Raw genomic sequence first — 22,451 nt, forward strand, 5'->3', positions numbered from 1 at the left:
GTAGCAGCTTGGCCTGGAGGTGCCCACAAATACTAAATCCCCTTCATTATAATTCAAAAGCATACGTTAAGGACACAAATTAGTCATCAAATTAGTCAATTAGCATGTATTAGTCTGTTTTTTTCTCCATGACACCTCCATACCAGTGCTGGATAGAAAATGCAACTTAACAAATTAGCAAATTAGCTACTCATTGTGCTTTACCAGCAGAGGGGCTAAGGTTAGGGGTGTATGAGCATATTTAGATTGAACCAATTTGCTCCCATGCACTTAAAATCAGTCCCATCAATTTTTATTTCAACCACAAAACACATTTGTAGATGATTATATTGGTTATGGTATAATTAGAAAAGACTTTATTATTATGGAATAATAATCAGGATTGTGAACACAAGATTAAATTCTGTTCTGCTACTGTAGAAATCCAGTATGAAATTAGTATGAGTATGAGCCCAGGTATAAATTATGACCTGCTATCATGCTATTTCATCTCATCTCATTGTATTCCTCATGTGTGCTGTGACCATGCTGAACCATTCTGTGGCAGACAGAGCACTGTTTGGCTAATTGGAGCATGGCCTGTTTACTTTCACACCAGTGACTTTCACCATGGGAGAGATGAGATGGGTAGAAGATGGAGGAGGGAATGATGAGGGGAAGGGAGGAAACATGGGGGGATCTGGGGCACTCCTGCTCACAACACCCCATCCTCACTCTTTTTGTTTGATATGACACTAACAATAAAATAAGTAATAATACAGCAAAATAATATAGCTGCTCCTCATAATTTTGTGTTTCTTTGTACTTGTGTTTGACAGAACTACTAAATGTCTAAAATTGAGTTTTGTTTTCTAAAAAATGTGTTCATCAATTTGCATTTCAAATGCCTCTGAAATATTTAGACCAGGACAAGATCCTGAAGCTGAAATATTAGTAATAATTTGGTTTAACCCTGCCACATTGTACCTTGTCTTGTGTGTATGACTGTGTTAGCTCTGTGTGTCAGGCTGATAACTGTGTTCCTGTGTGCAATACAGTGTGACTGCAGCATCCATCTGCTGCTCTGCCTCCTCTCTGTTTCCTCTCTGCATGGCTATGCTTAACTGATTATTTCTCTCTTGTATGCTCTGCTCTGCCCCCCTTTGCCCACCCCCCTTTCGTTGCTTAGCCTCTCCTCCCCCTCAGTCTTTCTTCCGTAACACCCCCTTTTTCTCCTTTTTAACACTTTCTTGTCTCTCCCCATGTCTTCCCTATCCAGCTTCACATGTCCTAGTTATAAATACATATAGTACATTCAAGCAAAAAGCATGCTTACTGCGTGGGTTGGATTCCCCATCTATCCCTCCCCTCCTCCCTCCATCTTTCTCTCTTTCATTATCTCTCTATGTGCCTTTCCGCTCATCATTCATGCTGCTTCTCTCTCAGGTCTTCTGGATGCAGACTGGGAGCAGCAAACCAGGGACAGAGGAGCAGAGAGAGAGAGGGGAGGAGGTGCCGGAGAGGAAGGAGGAGGAGAAGGAAGATGTGGCCTCCCTTGGTTGCCGACAGCAACCCCCTTGTCAGTCATGGCCTCAAGCCCCTCCCCTTCCCCTTCCACTTCCCCGTCCCCCTCCCCCCCGGGACGGAGGGGGAGGGGGCGGAGGGAGGGGGTGGTGGCAGTGGTGGATGCTGCAGCAGCAATATCAGGAGCAAGAAGAGCATCGTTCATTCCTCCTCCCAGTCTCCCCCTCCTTTACTCCATCTCCACTCGAGTGCCAGAGGAGGAGGCTGCCGGCCGTGGAGGCTTACCCAGACGAGAGGCTCCCTTCCCCGGCTGTGGCCCCAGCCCAGGCCCCCTCCCCAGCTCTGGATCCCCCGCTTCTCCCATGGAGCCTCTACCCACCCAGGGACAGACTCTAAGGCACTACACTGCCTCCCGGCCGCGGCCGCGACGCACACATACACAGCCCCCCTCCCCCAGGCCTCAGGTAAGAACACATACACATATCATACACATATACACACAGACAATTTCAGTGAGCTTGCAGAAATGATGATGCATTTGTATCCACACATACATACATGCATATACATATTCATATAACCATGGAAAAATCACACAGCATTTACATTTTTATGTACACACAGTGTTTGTATGTGCATATAAAATATGCTTTATAAGGCATTTATGCTCTATAAAATACAGCCACAGTCAAAGGTAGAGAGCAGGATGCAGGGACGGAAAGATGAGAGATAGGAGGAAAGGAGAGATGGATGAAGCATAGAGGGAACGGTAGATGAAGTGGGAAGCTAATTGCACGACTACAGAGGGATCCCTGAGGCGATAACGATGGAAATGGAGAAATTGAAAACAACGAAAGGAAAAAAGGGAAAGTAAAAAGAGGAGGAGACGGGAGGAATGAAAGCAATAGAGGGTGTACTGCTCATATGACCGGGATCCTTACATTAATGCAGCAAAATACTCACATTATGTCTATCTATCTATCTATCTATCTATCTATCTATCTATCTATCTATCTATCAATCTATCTCCATTGCACTGCATTGCTTATTATTTCTATGATGCTGTAGTAATAATGGTAGCCATCTTTTTCTTTGCATTCTCTTGCTCCATGTAGTCGTGCTCAGTGAGTGTGTATGTGTGTGTTTGTGTGTGAGAAATAGGCACATGCATTTTGGGAGTGGTGTTCCCTGGGTTGTTCCCAGTGCTGATTTCTCTCTCTCTCTCTCTCTCTCTCTCTCTCTCTACCTCTCTCTGGTCCTCCTGGGAATGCTTTCACTAACTCAATTATTCATGTTTTCACATTAATGGGGGTCTCTTTCTCTGTGCTGTCACTGTTTAAATGGAAAAAGAGAACTTCTCTTCATCTGTGGTGACCTTGTGTGTGTACATTGTGTGTTGTGTGTGATTTCTCTCTCTGAAATACATACATTTGCTGGTTTGTAGGTGTCCATGTAAGGTGGTATTGTTTTTCAAATCAATTTTTTTATGAGAAACCAGGCTACCACACTGGATGATGTACACTCTGGGCTGTGATCAGTGTGGGTCCCCAGTGGTTAGATTTTATTCATGCACTTAGCAATTTGTCACCCAACAACAAATGTTGTGAGAAATACTAGCCATTAGCCTACTGACATTGGCTACCAGTATGCTAACAATACTGTGGTTATTGTACAAATGACTGAAGAGTAAATGATTTATTCAGTTAGGCTATCTAGTTACTGGACATTGGTTTTAATGAAAAGTAACAGCTATTTTTTTTTTTACAAATTAACTAGCTAGCTTGAATCTTTGCTTCACTAACTGTAATTGAGAGGAGAGGCTAGCTTTACCTTGTTAGCATGCTACCTTTACTTTGGAGAGGCTTGCCTTAGGATGCTAGCATGCAAGTGTGAGCTTTACATTATTTCATTTAATAGGAGGAAGAGCCCTGTATCATAAGTTACAGTATTCACATTAAATGGGACTGGCAGTTTCTGTCAACATCCATGTAATAATTACATGTGAAAAACAGATTTGTTTGAAAGATTTGATTGGTGCTAAATGATATGACTGTCTGAAAAAAATAATGACATAAAAATTCACAAATTGTTAGCATGGGTTTTTACCCATCGCTAACTTTCATCCCACAGGAATGAGGCATTAGTTCTTTAGCCAGCTACTGACTTGTGATCCAGTCTTTTTTTTCAATAGATCCTCAGGAATCAGGATCTCAGGTCATTTAGACAGTAAGACTGGTCTTTGATGGAATCATTTTTAAATTGTCCATGGTATATTTCATAGGTCAGATGTTAGGGCTAGTTTCTTTTGGACCCAAATGCAGGCTAAGAGACAGAAAAAGAGTTACTGGCGTAAGAGACGCACTGTTACACAGGAAAGACGAGGTTAGTAAAGGCACAGGAGATACACAAGAGATTGCTGAGATCACTGTTATGTACTGAGCAGCTGATAGCTAAATACCATTTAAATGGCAGAACAATCTGGTGACGAGTGTAAGAGAGGTGGAGGTTGTCCTACTGGTGACGATGATTGATGAGAAGTAGGTGAACTGCTGATGGGTCAGGTGAGCAGATGCTGCCACACCTCAAACACACACACACACACAGAGAGAGAGAGAGAGAGAGAGAGAGAGAGAGAGACAAGGGGGAGGAGATACTAGGGAAGACAAGGAGGGAAAACACAGCAAACACAAGGGAAACCTGAAAGCGTAACTGCAGCCGTGACATCAGATCATTTTAAGATATGCATCAACAAACCACTGGCACAGCTGGTTAAGATTACTCTGTGTCGTTTTACACAGCAGCAGGGATTTGCTTTTTTCTCCTGCCAGCAAGCTTCTTTTAACAAGGTCCATGAGCTCTGAGTGATCTGAACCAATTGGTTGCTCAAACTAAACCACAGAGATCAGAAAATTCAGAAGTAATTTTGGAAAACAATGACAAAAAACCTCCCATAAAGATGTTTAGGTATGAGTACTTGTGGTTCAGTCTTGATGTCTGTTTCATCATGAGTTTCAAATAAACCAATTTGAAATTGTATGTGTTAAAACAAGGCCAGTAATGATTTGTAGCCCAGATGCTAACAAGCTAGTAACAACCATTCCTAATAAGCTGTAAGTGAAGCATCAAATTATAAGTCTCATTCAGAGCCACAGAAGGAGCTCCAGCCACAAATAGCTGATCAATTGGTATTATTGCCCATTGCAATATTGCAATATTAGGCTCTATCATAGTCTTACCACACACAAATCAATTCATACATCACTCACATCAATAACTCACTAAATTGGTGAGAAGAATGAGCCTGTCTCTCACAACACAGTTTCTCTATTCTTGGAGTGATGGATGACAAACAGATTCTAAGATCATCCTCCCCTTGTAAACGAGCCTCGGACGTATTCTTCATTGACGTCAAAGTAGAAAACGCCGATTAACAGAGGTAAGTGGTAGGAAGGGGGAGCAATATTTGCATGGCCTCAGCAGTGAGTTTGGGATACTCATGTGAGAGGGAGGGTCAAACGTTTGCATGATTAACCTGCTGGAAACGGGCCTTCATCGTCCTATCACAGGTTAATTCAGCTGCTCTTCTGCTTTACCTGTCAGGCCATTTTCTGTTGCAGCTGGTGCAAAGAGATTGCGCACCCAGTCCCAGTCATCAGTGTTCACATCGGAGAAGTATGAGCTGAAGTGCTTGCTCAGTGATGTGAGGTATGAGGTGGCAACCTCCCTCACTGTAGCTACAGACAGGTTGTTTGTGTGGAGAAACTCAGTCAGTGGGGGGAACATGTCTGTTATTCCGTCTTTTATCCTCCTTCTCCATAGGTCTGTTTTCTTGATGAGGGCAGGGATTTTGTCACTGACTTGAAGGATAGATGTGTGGCTTCTTGGATGGAGAGTTTGAGGCTATTCAGTATGTGGAATATTTCAGCAAGATATGCCAACTTGGCCACATGCTCTGGGTCAGTAAAGAACTGTACAATGTTGGGTTTTTCCTCTCTCATAAAAGAGAGGGTAGCATAGCGTGTTCGGCTGTAGCTTAAACACCCGCTGCAAAACTTTACCACGAGAGAGCCATTGCACCTCAGACTGATACAACAGTGCGTCATGTCCAGCATCCATATCCCGACAAACATGACTGCAGTGCCTTTGACTTCACAAAATTAACTGCAGTCACAGCTATGTTAAAAACAGAATGGAGATCTGGTTCCATGTCTTTGGAAGCATGTGCTTGATGATGCAGTATGCAGTGAGTAGCCATAATCCTCAGATTGATGGACTTGATCCGCGCTGTAACTCTACTCTTTCAGCCAGTCATTACAGCTGCACCATCCATACAAATGGCCACACATTCTTCCCAGCTCAGTCTTGCTTCAGTCATAAAAGCATCCAGAAGTCGGATTCCTTACCTGTTGTCCTGCCTGGCACCTCCTTGCAGAATAGCGAGACTCCAGAATGTCTCCTTCCAGTGCACCAAACAATCAATGAAATGTCTGTCAATTGTCCAACTGCATAGAAATGCTCACATGAAGTCTATCCAGCACTGTGAATGAATGTCTGCAAGTTCTCCTCCTCCTCCTCAATTCTCCTCCTCTCTGTGTCATTTTAAAGCAGTATAACTTTCAGTTTATTAGCTGCTTCTGTCCCAAGCACAACTTCACACATTTCAACCGCCGCTGGAAGAACACGTTCTTGTCCAATAGAGTGTGGGTTCTTACTTTTTGCAATCTATTGAGCCACTAAATAAGAAGCCCTCTGTGCTTTGAAGTTCACCATTCGTATTTTCTGGAACATATATTCCTCACCCTTTCACCAGGAAAAAAACTTTTGTTTTGTCCTTAAACTCTGGGTGCTTCGTAATCAGATGCCACTTTAGCTTAGCCAAGGGCACAGGGCACATTTTGGTCTTCCATCGCTGTTCTCAATAAAACCAAACTCGAGATAACTCTTGTCACATTTTCTCAGTTTAGCTGGTTTGGGCTTAGCATCACTTGATGAAGTGAATGAACTTAAATATGTATCCATCGTTGCTAGCTAGATGTGCTAATCATCAGCAGGAGCTGGGCACCAAGGGTGTCCTGAGCAAAGCTGATGATGAAAATGAGTAATGTGTGACAGATTTACAGGACATGTCACAATCATATTGGAGTTTTTATTGGCCCAGAGCTGCAAAAGTGGGAGTTATTGGCTCAGTATGTTTGTTTTATTGATGCAGTGGTCCCCATATGTAGTAATGCACTTTTTTAATAATACGCCATAACTTTATAAATTTATTGAGAATTGTGGCCCAAGTCAATAACCAACTTGTTATTTAACCAAATATTCCAATCTGAATCCCTGCAGTCTCTGGTGCTACCCTTGTATTAAATGATATAGTGTCCACTGTAGACAATAAGATGCATTGCGCATCTCTTTTTATTGATTTATCAAAATCTTTTGACAGTTGATCACTTTACACTCTCAGACAGCAGGATATTGCACAGGCTTCTATCTTAGGTATTATCCATCATTTATATTAATTTAATTAATTAATTAAACATCGGCAGGTCAGTTAATACATGTAATTTACATTTTTATGCAGATTACACTGTTTTATACAGCTCGGCAACCTCCATCTACTCAGTCATCAACAATCTGTAACTCTCGTGTGATTCCTTACAGCATGCCCTAAGAAGAAACTTGCTTTAAATGGAGATAAAACAAAGCTTATGTTCTTCCTAGAAGAGTTAAAAGTTAAGGAAATGGATGCTACTCTTGAAATCTGCACTTTAGATTGTGTTCTAATTGAGAAAGTTCCTCATTATAAGTACCTAGGCATCTGGAGTGATGATAAACTTACCTTTAAAACCCACATAGACAACTTAAGTTGCCAATTGGGGATGCAAGTTAGTTTTCTGTATAGGAACAGGTCCTGCCTCCCACCTATGACAGGAAAACAACCTTTCTCTCATTAATAGATTATGGTGATGTTATTTATAGAAATGCTCCCATTTCCTATCTTAAACATATGGATGGATCACTCAGCTTTTTGATTTATTACAAACGATCCATATGGCACCCATCACTGTGTCTTGTGTCAGAAGGTGGGCTGGCCCTCCCTCTCAATTAGGCAAGATCAACATTTTTATCTACTAATTTGTAAAGGACTACCTCCTTATTTATCATCACTCCTGTTTCCAAGACATTCTACCTTTAACGGCCATTCTCAGGACTGGCTGACACTATATGCAGTAAACACTATTCTTGGAAAGACAGCCTTCAGATATTACACCCTTTTTTCTGACACACTGATACTGGTAGGGCAATTAAAAAAACTGGTTGGAGGCTTTACTAAATTGAGGTGTGACAGTCTTAATATTTATGTATATGTATGTGTATGTATGTGTATATGTATGTATGTTTGCACATATATGTGTCCTGCTGTGTCATCCTGTTATGTTAAGCTTCTGCTATCCTGTATTCTAAAACTCTGCTACTATCATTACATACACACACACATGCACACACATATACTGTGTGTGTGTGTGTGTGTGTGTGTATCATCAACATTTCATCTTATATCCTCTCTGGCAATGCATCAGTATCTAATATCTAATCCAACCCTGACAGTCTTCAGGAGAAGTGTCCCGACACCCTGCATTCATGGTATCCAGTAAGGACATCTGGTCATGTGGATAGTGGTCATAAATCTTCTACCTCCATGCAGAGAAAAACCCCATTGGGTTTGAGCAGGAATAATACTGACACCCTTGGATATGCAGCAAATCAGTCTGTGACTGCAGCAGAATGCCACATTATCCCACACAACAATGAAGGTAGGGGAGTTTCTTGCCCCTCAACTTTTTCTCCTCTGCTGGCACAAGAAGAAAGAAAGAAAGAAAGGAGCCTTTCTGTATAAGCGCCAATGACTGGTTTGTGTAATTGCAAACTATCACTAGACCAGTGCTGCACACATTGACATTAGCTCCTCTCTGGCCTGGGCTATCCACGGTCGCTCTCTGTCCAATCGCATTTCTTCCCCTGCAGCATGTTTTTGCCAGGTTGAATCCAGCTTTATTCACAAAGACAAATATACTGTGCAGTTTGCCCAGCTTTCTCCATTACTCTCTAAAACAGTGAATCCACAGTTTTTCAGTGCTTTACATTAAGCATAGCTGTGTATGTACCCTGTTTGGTTATGGAACAGACATCTTACCTGGACATATTGATACCAGAGTTCTCTCACACATTCACTGTTTCTCTCAAATGCCACAGTGTACAGCTATTTCATCCTTCTTTTATGTTTCTCTAGGACTCTGGCAGTTGTTGTTGTGCTGACTGTATTCACATTCCCAAAAGTGATATTGTCTGCCAGCACTTTGTTCCAAATTTCCCACAGTTTTATTACATTGTTGCCAATTCTGTGAATATTCTCATTCATCCAGGTCATAGTTATCCAAGAAGGTTAACTTTCGATTAACTTTCTTGATATTGTTGCCAATTACCAGGTCAACGGCAATTTCCTACACATCTGAAAATATTCTTCCACTCAGTTATCACTGAAGGAGGGACATCTCACCTGTTGTTTTGCAGGTGGATGTGCACTGTTGATGCAACTGTTGAACTGATTTGGTTGCACTCTTAAACCAGTCACTCTCAAAGAAGGACCATGGTTTACAACATGATCAGTAATTGTGGCCCTTATTTCATCAGAAACCACTACTCCTGGTCTTCTTCTCCTTTGTCCTCCATGCATTCTCCCTGTCCTTGCCTTGCTTTTTTTCCTACCAATCCTTCTGTGATCAATGCTTCCAAAAAAAAAATCATTCCAAATCCTTTTGTCTCTTGGTAATGAGACTAAAAATAGAACAGCTGAGTAGGCTTTCAGCTGAAATTGCAATCAGCTCTTTAAAATGATCATTATTTCATTTTATTGTCAATGTTCTGCTAAGAGTTATATATATATATATATATATATATATATATATATATATATAAATATATATATATATATATATATATGAAAACAGTCTGTTGATGAATGAGAAAAGAGTTCATGGATTTTGGAAAAGGTGGTCACTGAATGCATTTTTTTATGAAAGCAATGAAAAATGATTTGCAATGAGTTTGGTGCACATAGACTTCTGTTTCTCTGACTGTTTGAAGAGTATAGTGTTGAATATAGTGTTGTTTTTTGACCATTGCATGTTAGCAGTCCAAACAAACTGTAAAGAGGAATGCAAAATCACATTTTTCATAGGCCTATAGTAGATAAAAAGGCCTGTTCCCTGATGAAAATGGAGCAGAACACGTACCATTTACACACTAAAATACACAGGTCCTACACACAAAGAAGAAGGCTACAAATGTGTTTATGCTGGAGTAGTGGCTTTAATATAGTGCACACATAGAACACTAATGTAAAAAAGGCAGCCCAGCATAATGAATTTAGGAAAAAGGGATTCCTGTAGATTTTGTTTGACTTGTACAACAGTCGACCCTTTGTGCTGCTAAAAGCAACCCTTTTACAAAGGTTCTCTATAGAATCATGCTCAAATGGTTCTACATAAAACATTCATGGTGCCATGAAAAACACTGTTCCACAATGACACAATTTCAAGACCTTTTCAAAAAACACCGTTAGGGCCTACTATTTTGCATTTTTACAAAAAAGACTAGTGAGTCATTACTGTTTTATTGTATGTAGTGGTCTATTCTGAAGAATAATCCAAGACAATCCTGTGGTGACAACATTATTTCTGCTTGCAGTCTATTTCCACCCGTGTTCTACAGGGTTTCCTCTCCTGGCAAAACTGGAGACAAACTATATATGCAAGGACTGTCTCCAGTATCACTGCCACAGACTAGGAATCTATAATTGGGTTTCCCAATTATTGTTTTCCCCTATTACAAAAGCGTAACATTAGAACAGGACATTTGCCAACCCATCAGCCATCAGCATGCACACCAATCACATCATTTTAATGACAATAACAATGACTTTTTCATCAGTATTTCAGAAGAATGGGCAGGCAGGCTAACAACACTCAGAATGAGGAAAGAGGCGGGCAAGGTAACAGATGGCTAGAACACAAGTCAGCATAGGAGGATCTGGCAAGTGCATGAGGCAACCTTCCCACTACACTGTCTACTAAGGAACTATAAGCAAAGGAGCAGCAGCCATGAGGAATGTCCCTGATTACAGTGTGATTCACAGAGGTGGGAAACTCTGTGAGGGCATCTGGTGGACAGGTGTGGTACAACCAGGTGTTCAGAAATTAAATAAACAACACAGAAAGAGGACAGAGAAAGTCTGAGGGCAAAGAGAAGATACCAGGGATTGGTGCTGATGTTCCCATTATATGCATATCATCAGGATGCATATCATATCACATATATCACATCAAGTCAGTTACTGATATAAAATAATGTGTAGAAGTCAGCAGATAACACTCTTCTTACACAGTTTACTGTATCACCAACTTCTCGAGCCCAAATGCTGCCTGGTATAGATTTACTTCCACTTGCTCTAGTCTGCCCAGTCAGGCCTGCGGTGTACACTGCACCGTTTCTCTGGCTCATCTGTTTGTGCAGCCAGGGGAAGAGTTAGTGCTTGCTCCCCTGCTGTTCATTCAGCATGTTTGCAGGGTAAGCAGAGAACAGCTTAATGCAGAGCTATAGATGCCAACATAACCGCATTAATATTTGTCGCTGTAAACAGTTAAAACTAAAAACACGTGATAGGATGTTGTGTGTCATGGACACAGATTCAACTGAACAGACCTGGTTATAAATTACTGTACATCTGGGCTACTGTGTAGATGTTACTTTATTTCCCTATTTACCTATTGTAGTTTGACACATCCACAACATGGGTGTGTGGGTGTGCAGATTGGTGTGTGGAGACAGCTCTGTTGCCCCTTGGTAACAAGTGTATGTTAGTGTTAGTGTGTTTGTGTTTGTGTGTGTGAGTGAGAGAGAGAGAGAGAGAGAGAGAGAGAGAGAGTCTTTATGCCAACAATCGTGTGACAAAGTGCCATGTTGGCATGTAGCACATAGAGACAGGTGGCTGTAAAGGAGGTGGCAGAGAATGAAAGAGAGGCACATTATTTTTATTGGATGATAAAAAAGAGATGGAAGAGCTGAAAGATGGAGACAAATACTGCATTCGTGCATAATTTCAATGAAATGGCTTTCATGCATTGTTCCAAGTGTTTCTTTTGGCAGCTGATTTTGACATAGTTCTAGTCTTTTGCTGAAAAAATTATTTGTTTTTGTTCAATTTTAGTTGTAGTTATTGTTACAAAACTGGACATATTAGTCTACTTGTGCAGTTTAAATGTTTATATTATAAGCATTGCTATCTTTGATATGTACAATTTTAATATATATATTTTTGTGTAATTTTTGCCTTTATTAGAGACTGAAAGTAGAGAGAGGGCAGGAAGTGACAGGAGAGAGGTGGAGAATGACATGCAACAAAGGTTCCCTGCTGGACTTGAACCAGCGACATTGCAGTTACATGGCAGGCACCTTAACTCGTACACTACACGGCCACCAAATTATGTGTGCAGATAGCATGATTGTTAGTGGAGAGGTTAGCAGATAAGGCACTGTTTACCTGTTTCTACTGTAAATACTGACACAGTGCCATGTTGCTCTGCTCTGAAGTAATGCAACACACTTACTCTCCATCAACCATCCATCCATTATCCATACCACTTATCCTCTGAGGGTCACTTGGGGCTGGAGCCAGTCCTAGCTGACACTGGGTGAGAGGCAGGGTACACCTTGAACAGGTCATTCTGTCATCCTAGCATTGCTGCAATTATTTGCTCTCAAGTGGAAAGCAGCAACATCATTCATTCTCACCTTTTGACTGAAATATTGCTGAACTTGAGATGAGCACAGGAAAAATTTCCTTCCAAGACCCAGTAATGTTACTTTACTGTAAACCAGGGTGCAAGAACAGATTACGCAGCTAAAACATCCTCTGGGAAAAAACATCTTATTATTTAGCAGGATACATATTTAACATCAGGAGCTACAGTATGTGATTCTGCAGATGTATGTAGGATGTTAAGACTTTGCATTAAAATGTAGTAAAATAATTAGTTAATTCAGTTTCATTTTTGTCTGTTTTTTCATGTTTTCTCTTTGTGTCTTTTTGTCTTGTTTTTGTTGTGAAAAATACATCAACATTTTATCTTCCATCATACTTTTTGTGACAAAATTAACACTGGTTCAAAGATGATTTCCCCCTCTGCTGGTCCTGCAGTCACACCAGATAAACTGAAATTGGAGTTTTTTCATGTTCATATTTGTAGCAGTTATTTTGACCAGATAAACAATCTAGGGCTGTAACTAATGAACCATTTTCACTATCGATTAACCTGATGTTGTTGTTTGTTTTATTCAAAAAACAAAGAACAAAATAAAAAAAAATGTATTTAAAAAATTGGTTACAAGTTTTCATCACAATTCCTAGTGCCCAGGCGGACATCTTCACGTTGCTTGTTTTGTCTAACTCGCAGTCCAAAACCCAAAGACCAGTATACTATCACATGTGACAAAAAAGTGAATGCAGTAAATGATCATGTTTGAGAAGCAGAAACCAGCAAATATTTGGCATTTTCCTTGAAAAATGACTGAAATTATTATTGAATCAACAAAATAATTGATTATGGCTTGTGGCATGGTGCCCACGTTATCTCAGTCAGAACACATTTAAATTAAAACCTAATAACTATTTTCCAGTGAAATGCCTTCATGATATTAAAGTGACCTGTCACAGTGCGCAGCTACTGTACATGTAAATACAGACAGAGGAGTGAAAAATGACGACTACATGTAAAGGGCGAGCAAAGGGCTTTGTACACCTACACAAAACTGCAAATCCAGTGAACTAATATAAGTGAATTTCTGCAGGCTGGGCTTGACCCAGTTAGAACAATGCTTACACATGACAATTGTCCTGAACTGGAACTACTGGAACTGCTTAGTCCATAGCAGCAGGTCCATTTCAAAACCATCTCAAAATCCACAGTTCCCCTGATGATGAAAAATGTAAATCAGCTGATGCATGGGACGATGAGTTGTGTTAGGATAAAGTATAAATATACAGTGTGTTAAAGGTTTCATTTTTGTCAAATCAAATGTTGTCATATATTAAAAATGTTAGTAGATGGACATACACACACACACACACACACACACAGGCAAATCATTACATTTCACAAACTATTCTATGCTGAGAAAAGAAAAGGTCATTCCTAATTATCATAATAGACAGCAAGGAAAGCAAGGACAATGTTATTACAAATATAAGTTGTTATGAATTTAATTTATGACCGTAAGTTGCTCAGATCAAAAGGAACTTTATACCAGAATAACAGTATGTAGAGGCTGAAAGAGAGTTGTGGGTCAATATGAATACCAGGGTGTTTTATATTGTCAACCATAAATATGATACTACAGACATATGTAATGACACTTGTCATTATAGTGTATTTGAGGATGTTTCACTGTTTAGTTTAAAGAAACACACTAAATTATTTCTTTTTATGATTTGGATTTTGTGTCTGTTTTTCTCCTCGAGAAGGCACACACACCTACACACACAATGCAAGGTGTACATGCTGTATGTTATATTGTGGTGTTTATTTGTTACAGGAGCCAGTGTCAAAAGTAGAGAATGAGGCCAGTGAGGCGATGGGAAGAGTGGATGAAGGAGTAGAGGAGTTCTTCACCAAGAAAATCCTCCCTGACTATGCACTGTGAGTTGAATTAACACACACACACACATACACACACACACATACTTGTTCTCTCATTCCCAAACATCCACTTAGGGCACTGGAATTAAATCTTTAATATGTACTAACAACAGGGCTTGAATTAATTTAACATACTGATATCAATTTGAAATTTAATATTGACTGAAAACCATGATTGACTGACAATACCGATCAACTTCCTGCCTCTAATCACCTGTTTCAAACAGTGATTGACTATGGCAGCCAATCAGCGAGCAGACCTGGTACTGTTGCTGATTTTCAAAGTGGAAAATCAATTGTCCATTCTGGGCTGCTGTGGAAACATGGTGGCACAAAATGGCAGACTCTGTGGAATAGGACCCACTACTTATTATTGTTTAACCAGAAACGAGCAGTCTCAGAGTTGTTAGTTTGTCTGTGTTAATGTTTGGCACTTTTACATAAGAAAGTGAATGCTTCTTCCACCACTGAAAGTCACACAATAACACAAACCAACTGACAGATCGAGGCAGTGGTTTTCCGGCAACCTCCATGTTCTGCGACGTAAAATGCCTGTTTTTATCAGTGGAGGCTGGTAGTGACAGAGTGGCTGTTTTCTGGTTAATTTATCTCTGTAGGAATCGTATCCATGTTATCAGATATTTTCAATAACAATCTAAGCCTGTCAGTGGCAAAAATAAGCACTTTAGTGAATGTACTTTAACACAGACAGTTGCCCAGTTGGATTATATTATAGCACTGTTGAGCAGTTGCAGTTACAGTTCTTGGAGCCTCAGGTTCAGTACATCCACTGCTGTGGTTAGACCTCCCCTCAATGCCCCGCTTTACATCAGCTTCTTGTAATGTAGCAGAGTCTGTCCCAATACCCATATTTGAAGTATCTGTAAATTTCCACGTGCCTTCACATTTGACATATTTTCGATGCCACAGCACTGGTAAGATTGCATGACTTAAATTACCAGGTTGCAGTCTTCTTTCTCCAGTATAGCTGATTTCTGAACTGTCATATAAACAAGAAGCCTAGGCTGAATCCAACATGCCATGCACTTGATTATTGTCAGTCAAAAAACCTGCTCCCACCAACTGGATTCCTAATAACTAATCAGTTGTAATGTGCAATACATTTGAATATTAATTTAAGCAAAGATTATTCACTGGAACTGATGAGTGAACAGAGAGCTTCTACTGTTTAAAGTGTATTTTATTTTGCTAAACCTCTCCTGATAACTGATATTGTTTTGTAATAATTGTGTTTGTGATTCCAGCCTTGTAGCTGTATGTGTAGACTGCATGACTCCGTGAATGTTTTTGTAATGTTTAACAAGCCCTGTGTCCCTTCAGTGTAACACCACATAAACACACATTCCCTGTCTGAATTCTCTTCTGGATCTGACTCAGTTTGTTGATTTCAGTTCAATTAGCTTCCATAGCTTTCAAACACATTTTATCTTTTTCATCAGTGAATGTTACTGGTTAAGTTGTAATCACATAACCTAAGTGTGACTATGATCACATGATAAGAAGTGGTTGTGTATTGGATGAGATTTTGGTCTGGTGTTCCCACACAGCTGTCCTTGTCTCACTGATGATGTAAATTTTCCCACAGCTGTCACATGTGATGTCACGATGATGGCAGACAGCTCTCCAGGGAGAGTCCTGTCATTAGGGTGTGCCAACAGAGATCTTGCTGTGTGCTGATACAAACTGATTCTGTACAATAGATAGACAAGAGAGAGATAACATTATCTCTGCAATGGATGTGGAGAGTACAAAATGAGTAATAAGCAATAGAGCCACAATAGCCACATTTATGGGGAATACACCTGGTTGAAATAAACTGCAATTTATCAATGACAAAAAGTTCTGATGGCCCAACCCCTGGAGGTTCATGGTGGAACAGCACTTTCCTTTTATTTTACATCCCTCTGTATTATAGTTTTTTTTTTTTTAAACTTGGACTAAGAGGGCAGCAGATAAATGTTTGTTCAGTTAGTTGCTGACCCACTAAGGTCTATGTCTAAACAGAACAGAATCCAGACATGGCAACACACACCCCTCCTTCCCCTTTGATTTTCTACCTTCAAAATAAACACAAACCCTGTCTGCAGCACACAGAGGTCACATCTCTCATGGTCATTAATGCAGGTTGATCTGATCTGGTTCCAAACTGAGTTTATACATAGAATCCATTGACAATTTAGACTCAAATGAAACTTTCCATGTCTGTGTAGCGATGTCAGACGCTGAATATAATGTGAAGACCGGGCTGCTGTTGGCGTCCATTTTACATATTTGTTTTCACCCCTTATCTACACCAGCTACGTGGTGAGAGCAGCACAGAGTTCACAGCCCAATACATAATCTTGTAGCTCTGCGTGTAAGTGGAGAAAAAAAAAGAAAAACTGTCCCACCCCCAACTGGTGTAGGCAGCAGCAGTGGTTAAAATGGAAGCATATCTGCTCTGTTCATGGATAGATTAAGAGAACTATATGCCTAATGTTATTACACCAAAATTGCTTCACAGCCCAGAACCATTTCAGGTGCTTTGGTTCTGTCAGACAGACAAAACTGAATGAGCTCTGCAAATATCGTGGCTGTCTGCTTTTAGATTTAGAGATGTCATGCATGCAGAGTTTACATTTTTGCCTTGTGGTGGAGCTGCAGGCAAGATTCTGGGTGAACCAAGATATTAGGTCTCATTCAAGCAAATTACTTTTTGAGGAACTTCTTGTTGCAGAAATATTGACCTGACAGTAGTGCTACCTGTAAGGTCAGGGGATAATCAAAATAATTAGGGGACAATTAACGTCAAGACCAGATTTCATGGTAATCAAGCCTATAGTCATCTAGATAACCTGTTCTGGACCAAAGTTTTGAGCTTACTGACAGACTGACCAACACTGCCATACCAGGCCTCTGGTGGAGCATAGTAATAACTGAGAGGCGTCCTTGCTCTGTGTGCTGTTTGCATGATGTCTAGTTGTGTACCTTAACTGAGCATGTGTCTTGAGTCCTGTAGCAGTAGTTGTAGTACTGAGTGTCTCTTCTTGTTTGTTGCTCTTTCTGCTGTCTCCCTGCTGCAGAAAAGGCCAGTGGGAGGAGTCAAACCCTGCCCAAGCCACTCCCTCAGAGTCAAGCTCCACCCCCTCTGCCTCAACCCCCTTTTCCTCTTCGTCTGAGAATATCACCTCTTCTACCACCACCACTGTCACCTCTCCCTCTGTCCCATTTACTGACACATCTTTTACATCCACTGATGTTCCACCCCTCTCTACATCCTCCACTCCCCCCGCCCCCTCTTCTGTCACCACCACCACACTTCCCACCAAAAACATCAAGAAAAAGTTTGGCGACTTCTTTGCCTTCAAGAGGGCTCGAGCCGGCCGAGCACCCAAGGCAGGAGGGGGAGAGGGAGGAGGAGGAGAGGGGGTGAAGGTCAAAAGGACCTCCATTGCAGACCTTATTCGACCCCTCCGTGAGGCCAAAGAAAGGGAGAGAGAGAGGGAGAGGGACAAGGAGAGAGAGAAGGAGAGAGGGGCAAGGTCAGTGGAGGATGCTAACATTTCTAATGATGCCGCCACCACAGAAGGAACCGTTGCCACCGGCCACCGTCTTGCAGGCGATGCGAGGGAAGTGATGGCGCCTGCCAATACGTTAACCATGACAACGCCTCCCAGTGAGACTGCTCCCTCTTACCCCACCATCGCCACAAGCCCTGACCTCATGTCTGCTACGCTTTCCAACCTGGAAGAAAAGGTGGTTCGCACCCCCAGTCCAGTGGTCACTTCCCCCCTAACTGAGCAGGAGATGAGCGGTGTGCTGATGAAGGAGATGAAGTTGGGGGGGACTCCTTATGGAGAGAGGAGACTGAAGGTGACCAAAAGGTCACTGAGAGAAGGCAAGAGCCAGAGTCTCATACTGCTGACCGGATTGGAGCCTGAAGACAAGGATAACTCACAGAGCAAGGTCAGTGTGACACTACACTGAACACACACAGTCAGATTATCTGATGGGGGGAGGGGACGGATGGATGAAACACCAACAAACAGAAAACTGAATTCTTAAACACCACAAGACTTGTATTAGGCTTGTATTAGAGACAGACCTGTATTTCTATGCTCCAGTTTTCTATGTATTTTTTAGCATAGAACGACCTCTTCCTGCTCTCTGATTAGCCCATGAGTTGTTGATTCTGATAATGTAACCTCAACACTTCCTCCATGTTTGCTTGTTGTCATAGTGACTTTACTCAACTTCACTAATACCACCAGCAGAACAACACAGTCATGCTTGCTCCTCTTAACAGAAATACGATTTTCAAAGACTAATTAATTGCAGTTGCTTGTTGCTTTTCTATTTTTCCATACCATTGATGAAATTCAACACCTCCAGCTCATTATTTTAGCTGGTAAGAGCTTTTCTCATGGTGCAGCCTGACCAAAGTTCCTGTTCATTTCTGTGTCAAAAGGGGAAAGACACATCCACTTCCAGTTTTAAACCGACTCCCCTCCTTTGCTTGTGTTCAGATAGTTCAAGGAACTCTCCAGTGTCCAGCCAGTTTGAGAGAGGTGATGGGACTAACCCCTCATTCAGGAAAATCTCATTATACCACAATAATACAAGCAGCATGGAAGCAGGGGTAATTGCTAAGTGTCTGTAGTGAGCACATTGACAGTGATAGAGATTAACGTCACTAAAATATTTGATAATGCTAGCCAGGATGCTAGCTATACTAGCTCCTGCAGTTTATGTGTACAACCGTATCCACAATATTTTCTGTCCCCACTGCTTTTAGCTCCACCACAGTAAATTTTGCATCTGTCTGTAGCTTCAGGTCTGTTTGGATGTGTACAGACTGACATCCCCCTGGCTCTCCTGTTAGCGTTGTTGCAGCATTGTTTTTGCCCACTGTCAACCTGTGCAGACGTCTAATCCTCCAAATTAGCTAAAAGCACATTAGGGGGTGTGCAGGGCTGTAAAAGTCAGAGCAGCAGAGTAGGATGAGGATGATATGACTCTTATTGTGGAAATGTGCATTATACTGATTTTATTTATTTGTCTCTATTTCCAGAAAGTTATTCCTGGCTGTGCTGATGAAATCATTGTTTTATTTAATAATATTGATTATTATTGATTAAATGCCCTTGTCAGTGCCAATACATGATACTTTTTTATTATTATTATGGGTTGAGTGTACAGTCATTTTAGAACCCAGTACTACTATAGTCACATGACTGGTCTGAGGGCAGGAAACACATTCAGAAACCAATGTTTTGGAATTGTTCATATGAATGTAAGGTGTCATTAGTACAACTCATTAATAGTAAAAGGGCTACAACATGGAAACCACTGTGCTAGTCTAGACTGAGGATTGAACAGGCTCCTAATCAGATTCTTGCACAAATTGATAGAGTCAGGAGATAAGAGATGTAACAGGAGCTAAGAACTTATCTGTAAGTGAATGCGAGTGCATCTGTCAGCAGAAGCTCAAACTGTGGCTGCTGGAGACGTTTAGAATCCTGGCAGCAGTGAAGAGTGTTGCAGGTCCTTTAACAGGACTGCACAGCATCTGTCAGCTACCAGCGTTTCTCTGTTGGGTTTATATGATGTTGATATTTCCATCTGTTTGGTTTACATTTCTGATATTATTGTAGCAAAATGATGGTGTTTAAATTTTGCGCTGAAATTCACACAAATTCTCATTTATTTAACATAAATACATCAGGAACACCACTACAGCTACAGTGTGTGTGTGTGTGTGTGTGTGTGTGTTTACATTTAATTTTCTAAATGTCCGTGCACTGTCTTCCAGAAACATGCATCTGAGAGCACACCTAGCTTTGAACAGAGGCTCCAGGTGATGCTGCACAGAATGGGCGTGGCCAAAACTCCTCCTGCTGACACCAAGACAAGTCAGGTAGGATGGGTGTGAGTGTCTGTACACACACCCCACTGGCTGTTTTTTACCAGGATTAGACCATGCTGGTTTGAGTTTTTTCTTAAATATAAATAATTCAAAAAGTGTTGCTTGTCTTTATTTTTATTTTTCTAAAATATGCGTGTTACTTGAAAAGTAGGAGGTTAAATCACATCATAAAGATGTGATGTAGCCTCCTATTACTGAGAGACATACGTGTCCTGAATATGTGTTATGTGTATGTTAAATAACTGACAAGTTATTAGGGTGTTTGGCCAGTTCTCAATGAACTGAGGTTGTGTACATTTAACAACAGGGGTGACACTGTAATGTACACACATTATGTGCTGCATGTGCAGCAGCTCACATTGTGGTAGAAATTAAAACTAGCACGTGCTGTCCCAAAGACACATATATTTGATTCAAAAAATTTACTTGAACAAGGAAACAAAGGTGAAGTTAGTACCCAAACTGTCTGTTGTAAACATCCATCACAGTTTAGAGATTAACTTTGTGTTTCAACTTTGACTACTTTACTTGCTGCAGCTGTGTGAGCCCAGTTTTTCTGTGTAGTGAGAGATTATCACCAACATCTGAAGTGCACTCACTTTCAGTTTATATAATCTGAATAGACTGTTTCCAACCTGTCTGATTATCTGACTAGTGGTGATTTCACCATGTTCCCAGATCCCAGCAATTAGCTTGGTAAGTACAATGGTATCATATCTGACAGGAAGGACGGACTAAACAACACTCATTAGATCCAAGTTGTAATAAACCAGAATGATCCTTTAATCTGTCCTTTGTAGTAAATGACTTTTTGTTCTATTCATCAAATGTTGTGGTAGTTTAATATTGTCCAATGTGTTTTTTGTAGAATAAAGATGAGGAGCTGAGAAAGGCCAACTCTGAAGGTAAGTGTGTGTGTTTTTGTATATGGTGTCTTCATTATAAACACATCAGTCATTTAATGTCATGTATTTTATACCCCTCTCCATACCTGGACTGACAGTACCTTTGGATTTGTCTATTTTCTTTTTCTTCAGTAATTACACTCCGTATGAACCGTATAATCCACATATGTGTGGATTCATTCTGTTTTCAAACTAATGCTGATGCTGATGATGCAATGGTGAAAGATAAAATTCCTTAAGAGAGTTATCATCACCAGATTCTGTTTGGAGGCCTACCACCTATAGCTGTGAGACTTAATTAGAATTACTTCAGCTGAGCCCAGTGTTTATATTCAATTCATTACATGCACGGCTTAGATTAAACTTGCCTCTCAGCTGTATAATATTCTGTCCCTCAGGTGCTATCCTGGACAAACCTGAACCTCCGCCCACATACATGAAGCCCAGAACCATGTCCACTTCATCAGGTATCAGTGTTATCTACAACCATTTCTAAATCAAAATAATAACAGTAGTCCCATGTGCAGAGTCAAACCAATGGTGAGTTGATCCTACTAACAAGTAGGTAGGAGTGTGTGTGTGTGTGTGTGTGTGTGTGTGTGTGTGTGTGTGTGTGTCTGTGTCTGTGTGTGTGTGTGTCTGTGTGCGTGCATGCATCCAAAGCCTGATATTTCTTATTCCTATGTGCCATAGAGCTCCATTGTTGTCCAAAAGTGTTTAAAAAACACATCAATGAACCACGCTGTAGCACAGGGTGACACATTACTTCATTATCACAAAAACACACACTGTAGTTTATTTTGACTCAATTCCACATACACTGTCCTGCTACTGGAAATACTTACTATAGCACCAAATGTGTTTCCCCCGTCTGTTAAACACTACGGTGGCCACCTGTTTTAGGAAATTACTGAACCTTTTAAACAATGAAACTAAAAATGGTTGAAGTGTTCTCAAATATTTAAGTTTTCAGTAGGAACTAGTGGGCTTGGAGCTGAGAGCCACAGACAGAATAGTGACATCAGAGAGTACTGGGAGACAGACTGACACATTGATGGTACTGGTCTTTTCATGGGGTTTGTTGACAATATGACTAGAGTTATTCTGTAAGTCTTAAGAGGTTCAGGGATAAAAACCATTTATATTCTGTTAGCAATAATGCTTTAACCTGTCTGCATGGTTACCATAAAAGATGTATAACAGTAAAACATAAAGAGCACATATTCAGGATACTTGTGTGTACAGCATTACAATGCACAATGCATAAACCATATAACTTCATAATTCTAGGTTTTCATGTTTGTTTTTGGTCTCTGTAATATACAATACATTGTTGCATCAGAATTACCAGAAGCAACGCAAGTGCAA

At 40.7% G+C, this 22,451-nt stretch overlaps 1 protein-coding gene across 3 annotated transcripts in view; it reads left to right on the forward strand.

Annotated features, from left to right (window-relative positions):
* The window catches only part of carmil2 (capping protein regulator and myosin 1 linker 2), a 53,205-nt gene that overhangs the window by 23,313 nt on the left and 7,441 nt on the right, over positions 1–22,451 (forward strand). For all 3 annotated transcript variants that reach the window (XM_051073651.1, XM_051073652.1, XM_051073650.1), the window contains exons 31-36: positions 1,426–1,967; positions 14,149–14,252; positions 17,336–18,218; positions 20,065–20,169; positions 21,047–21,083; positions 21,482–21,550. In XM_051073651.1, coding sequence (XP_050929608.1) covers positions 1,426–1,967; positions 14,149–14,252; positions 17,336–18,218; positions 20,065–20,169; positions 21,047–21,083; positions 21,482–21,550 — 1,740 coding nt within the window. The remainder of the gene's footprint in view (positions 1–1,425; positions 1,968–14,148; positions 14,253–17,335; positions 18,219–20,064; positions 20,170–21,046; positions 21,084–21,481; positions 21,551–22,451) is intronic.

The sequence above is a fragment of the Lates calcarifer genome, linkage group LG10, assembly GCF_001640805.2.
Source record: "Lates calcarifer isolate ASB-BC8 linkage group LG10, TLL_Latcal_v3, whole genome shotgun sequence".
Taxonomy (NCBI): Eukaryota; Metazoa; Chordata; class Actinopteri; family Centropomidae; genus Lates; species Lates calcarifer.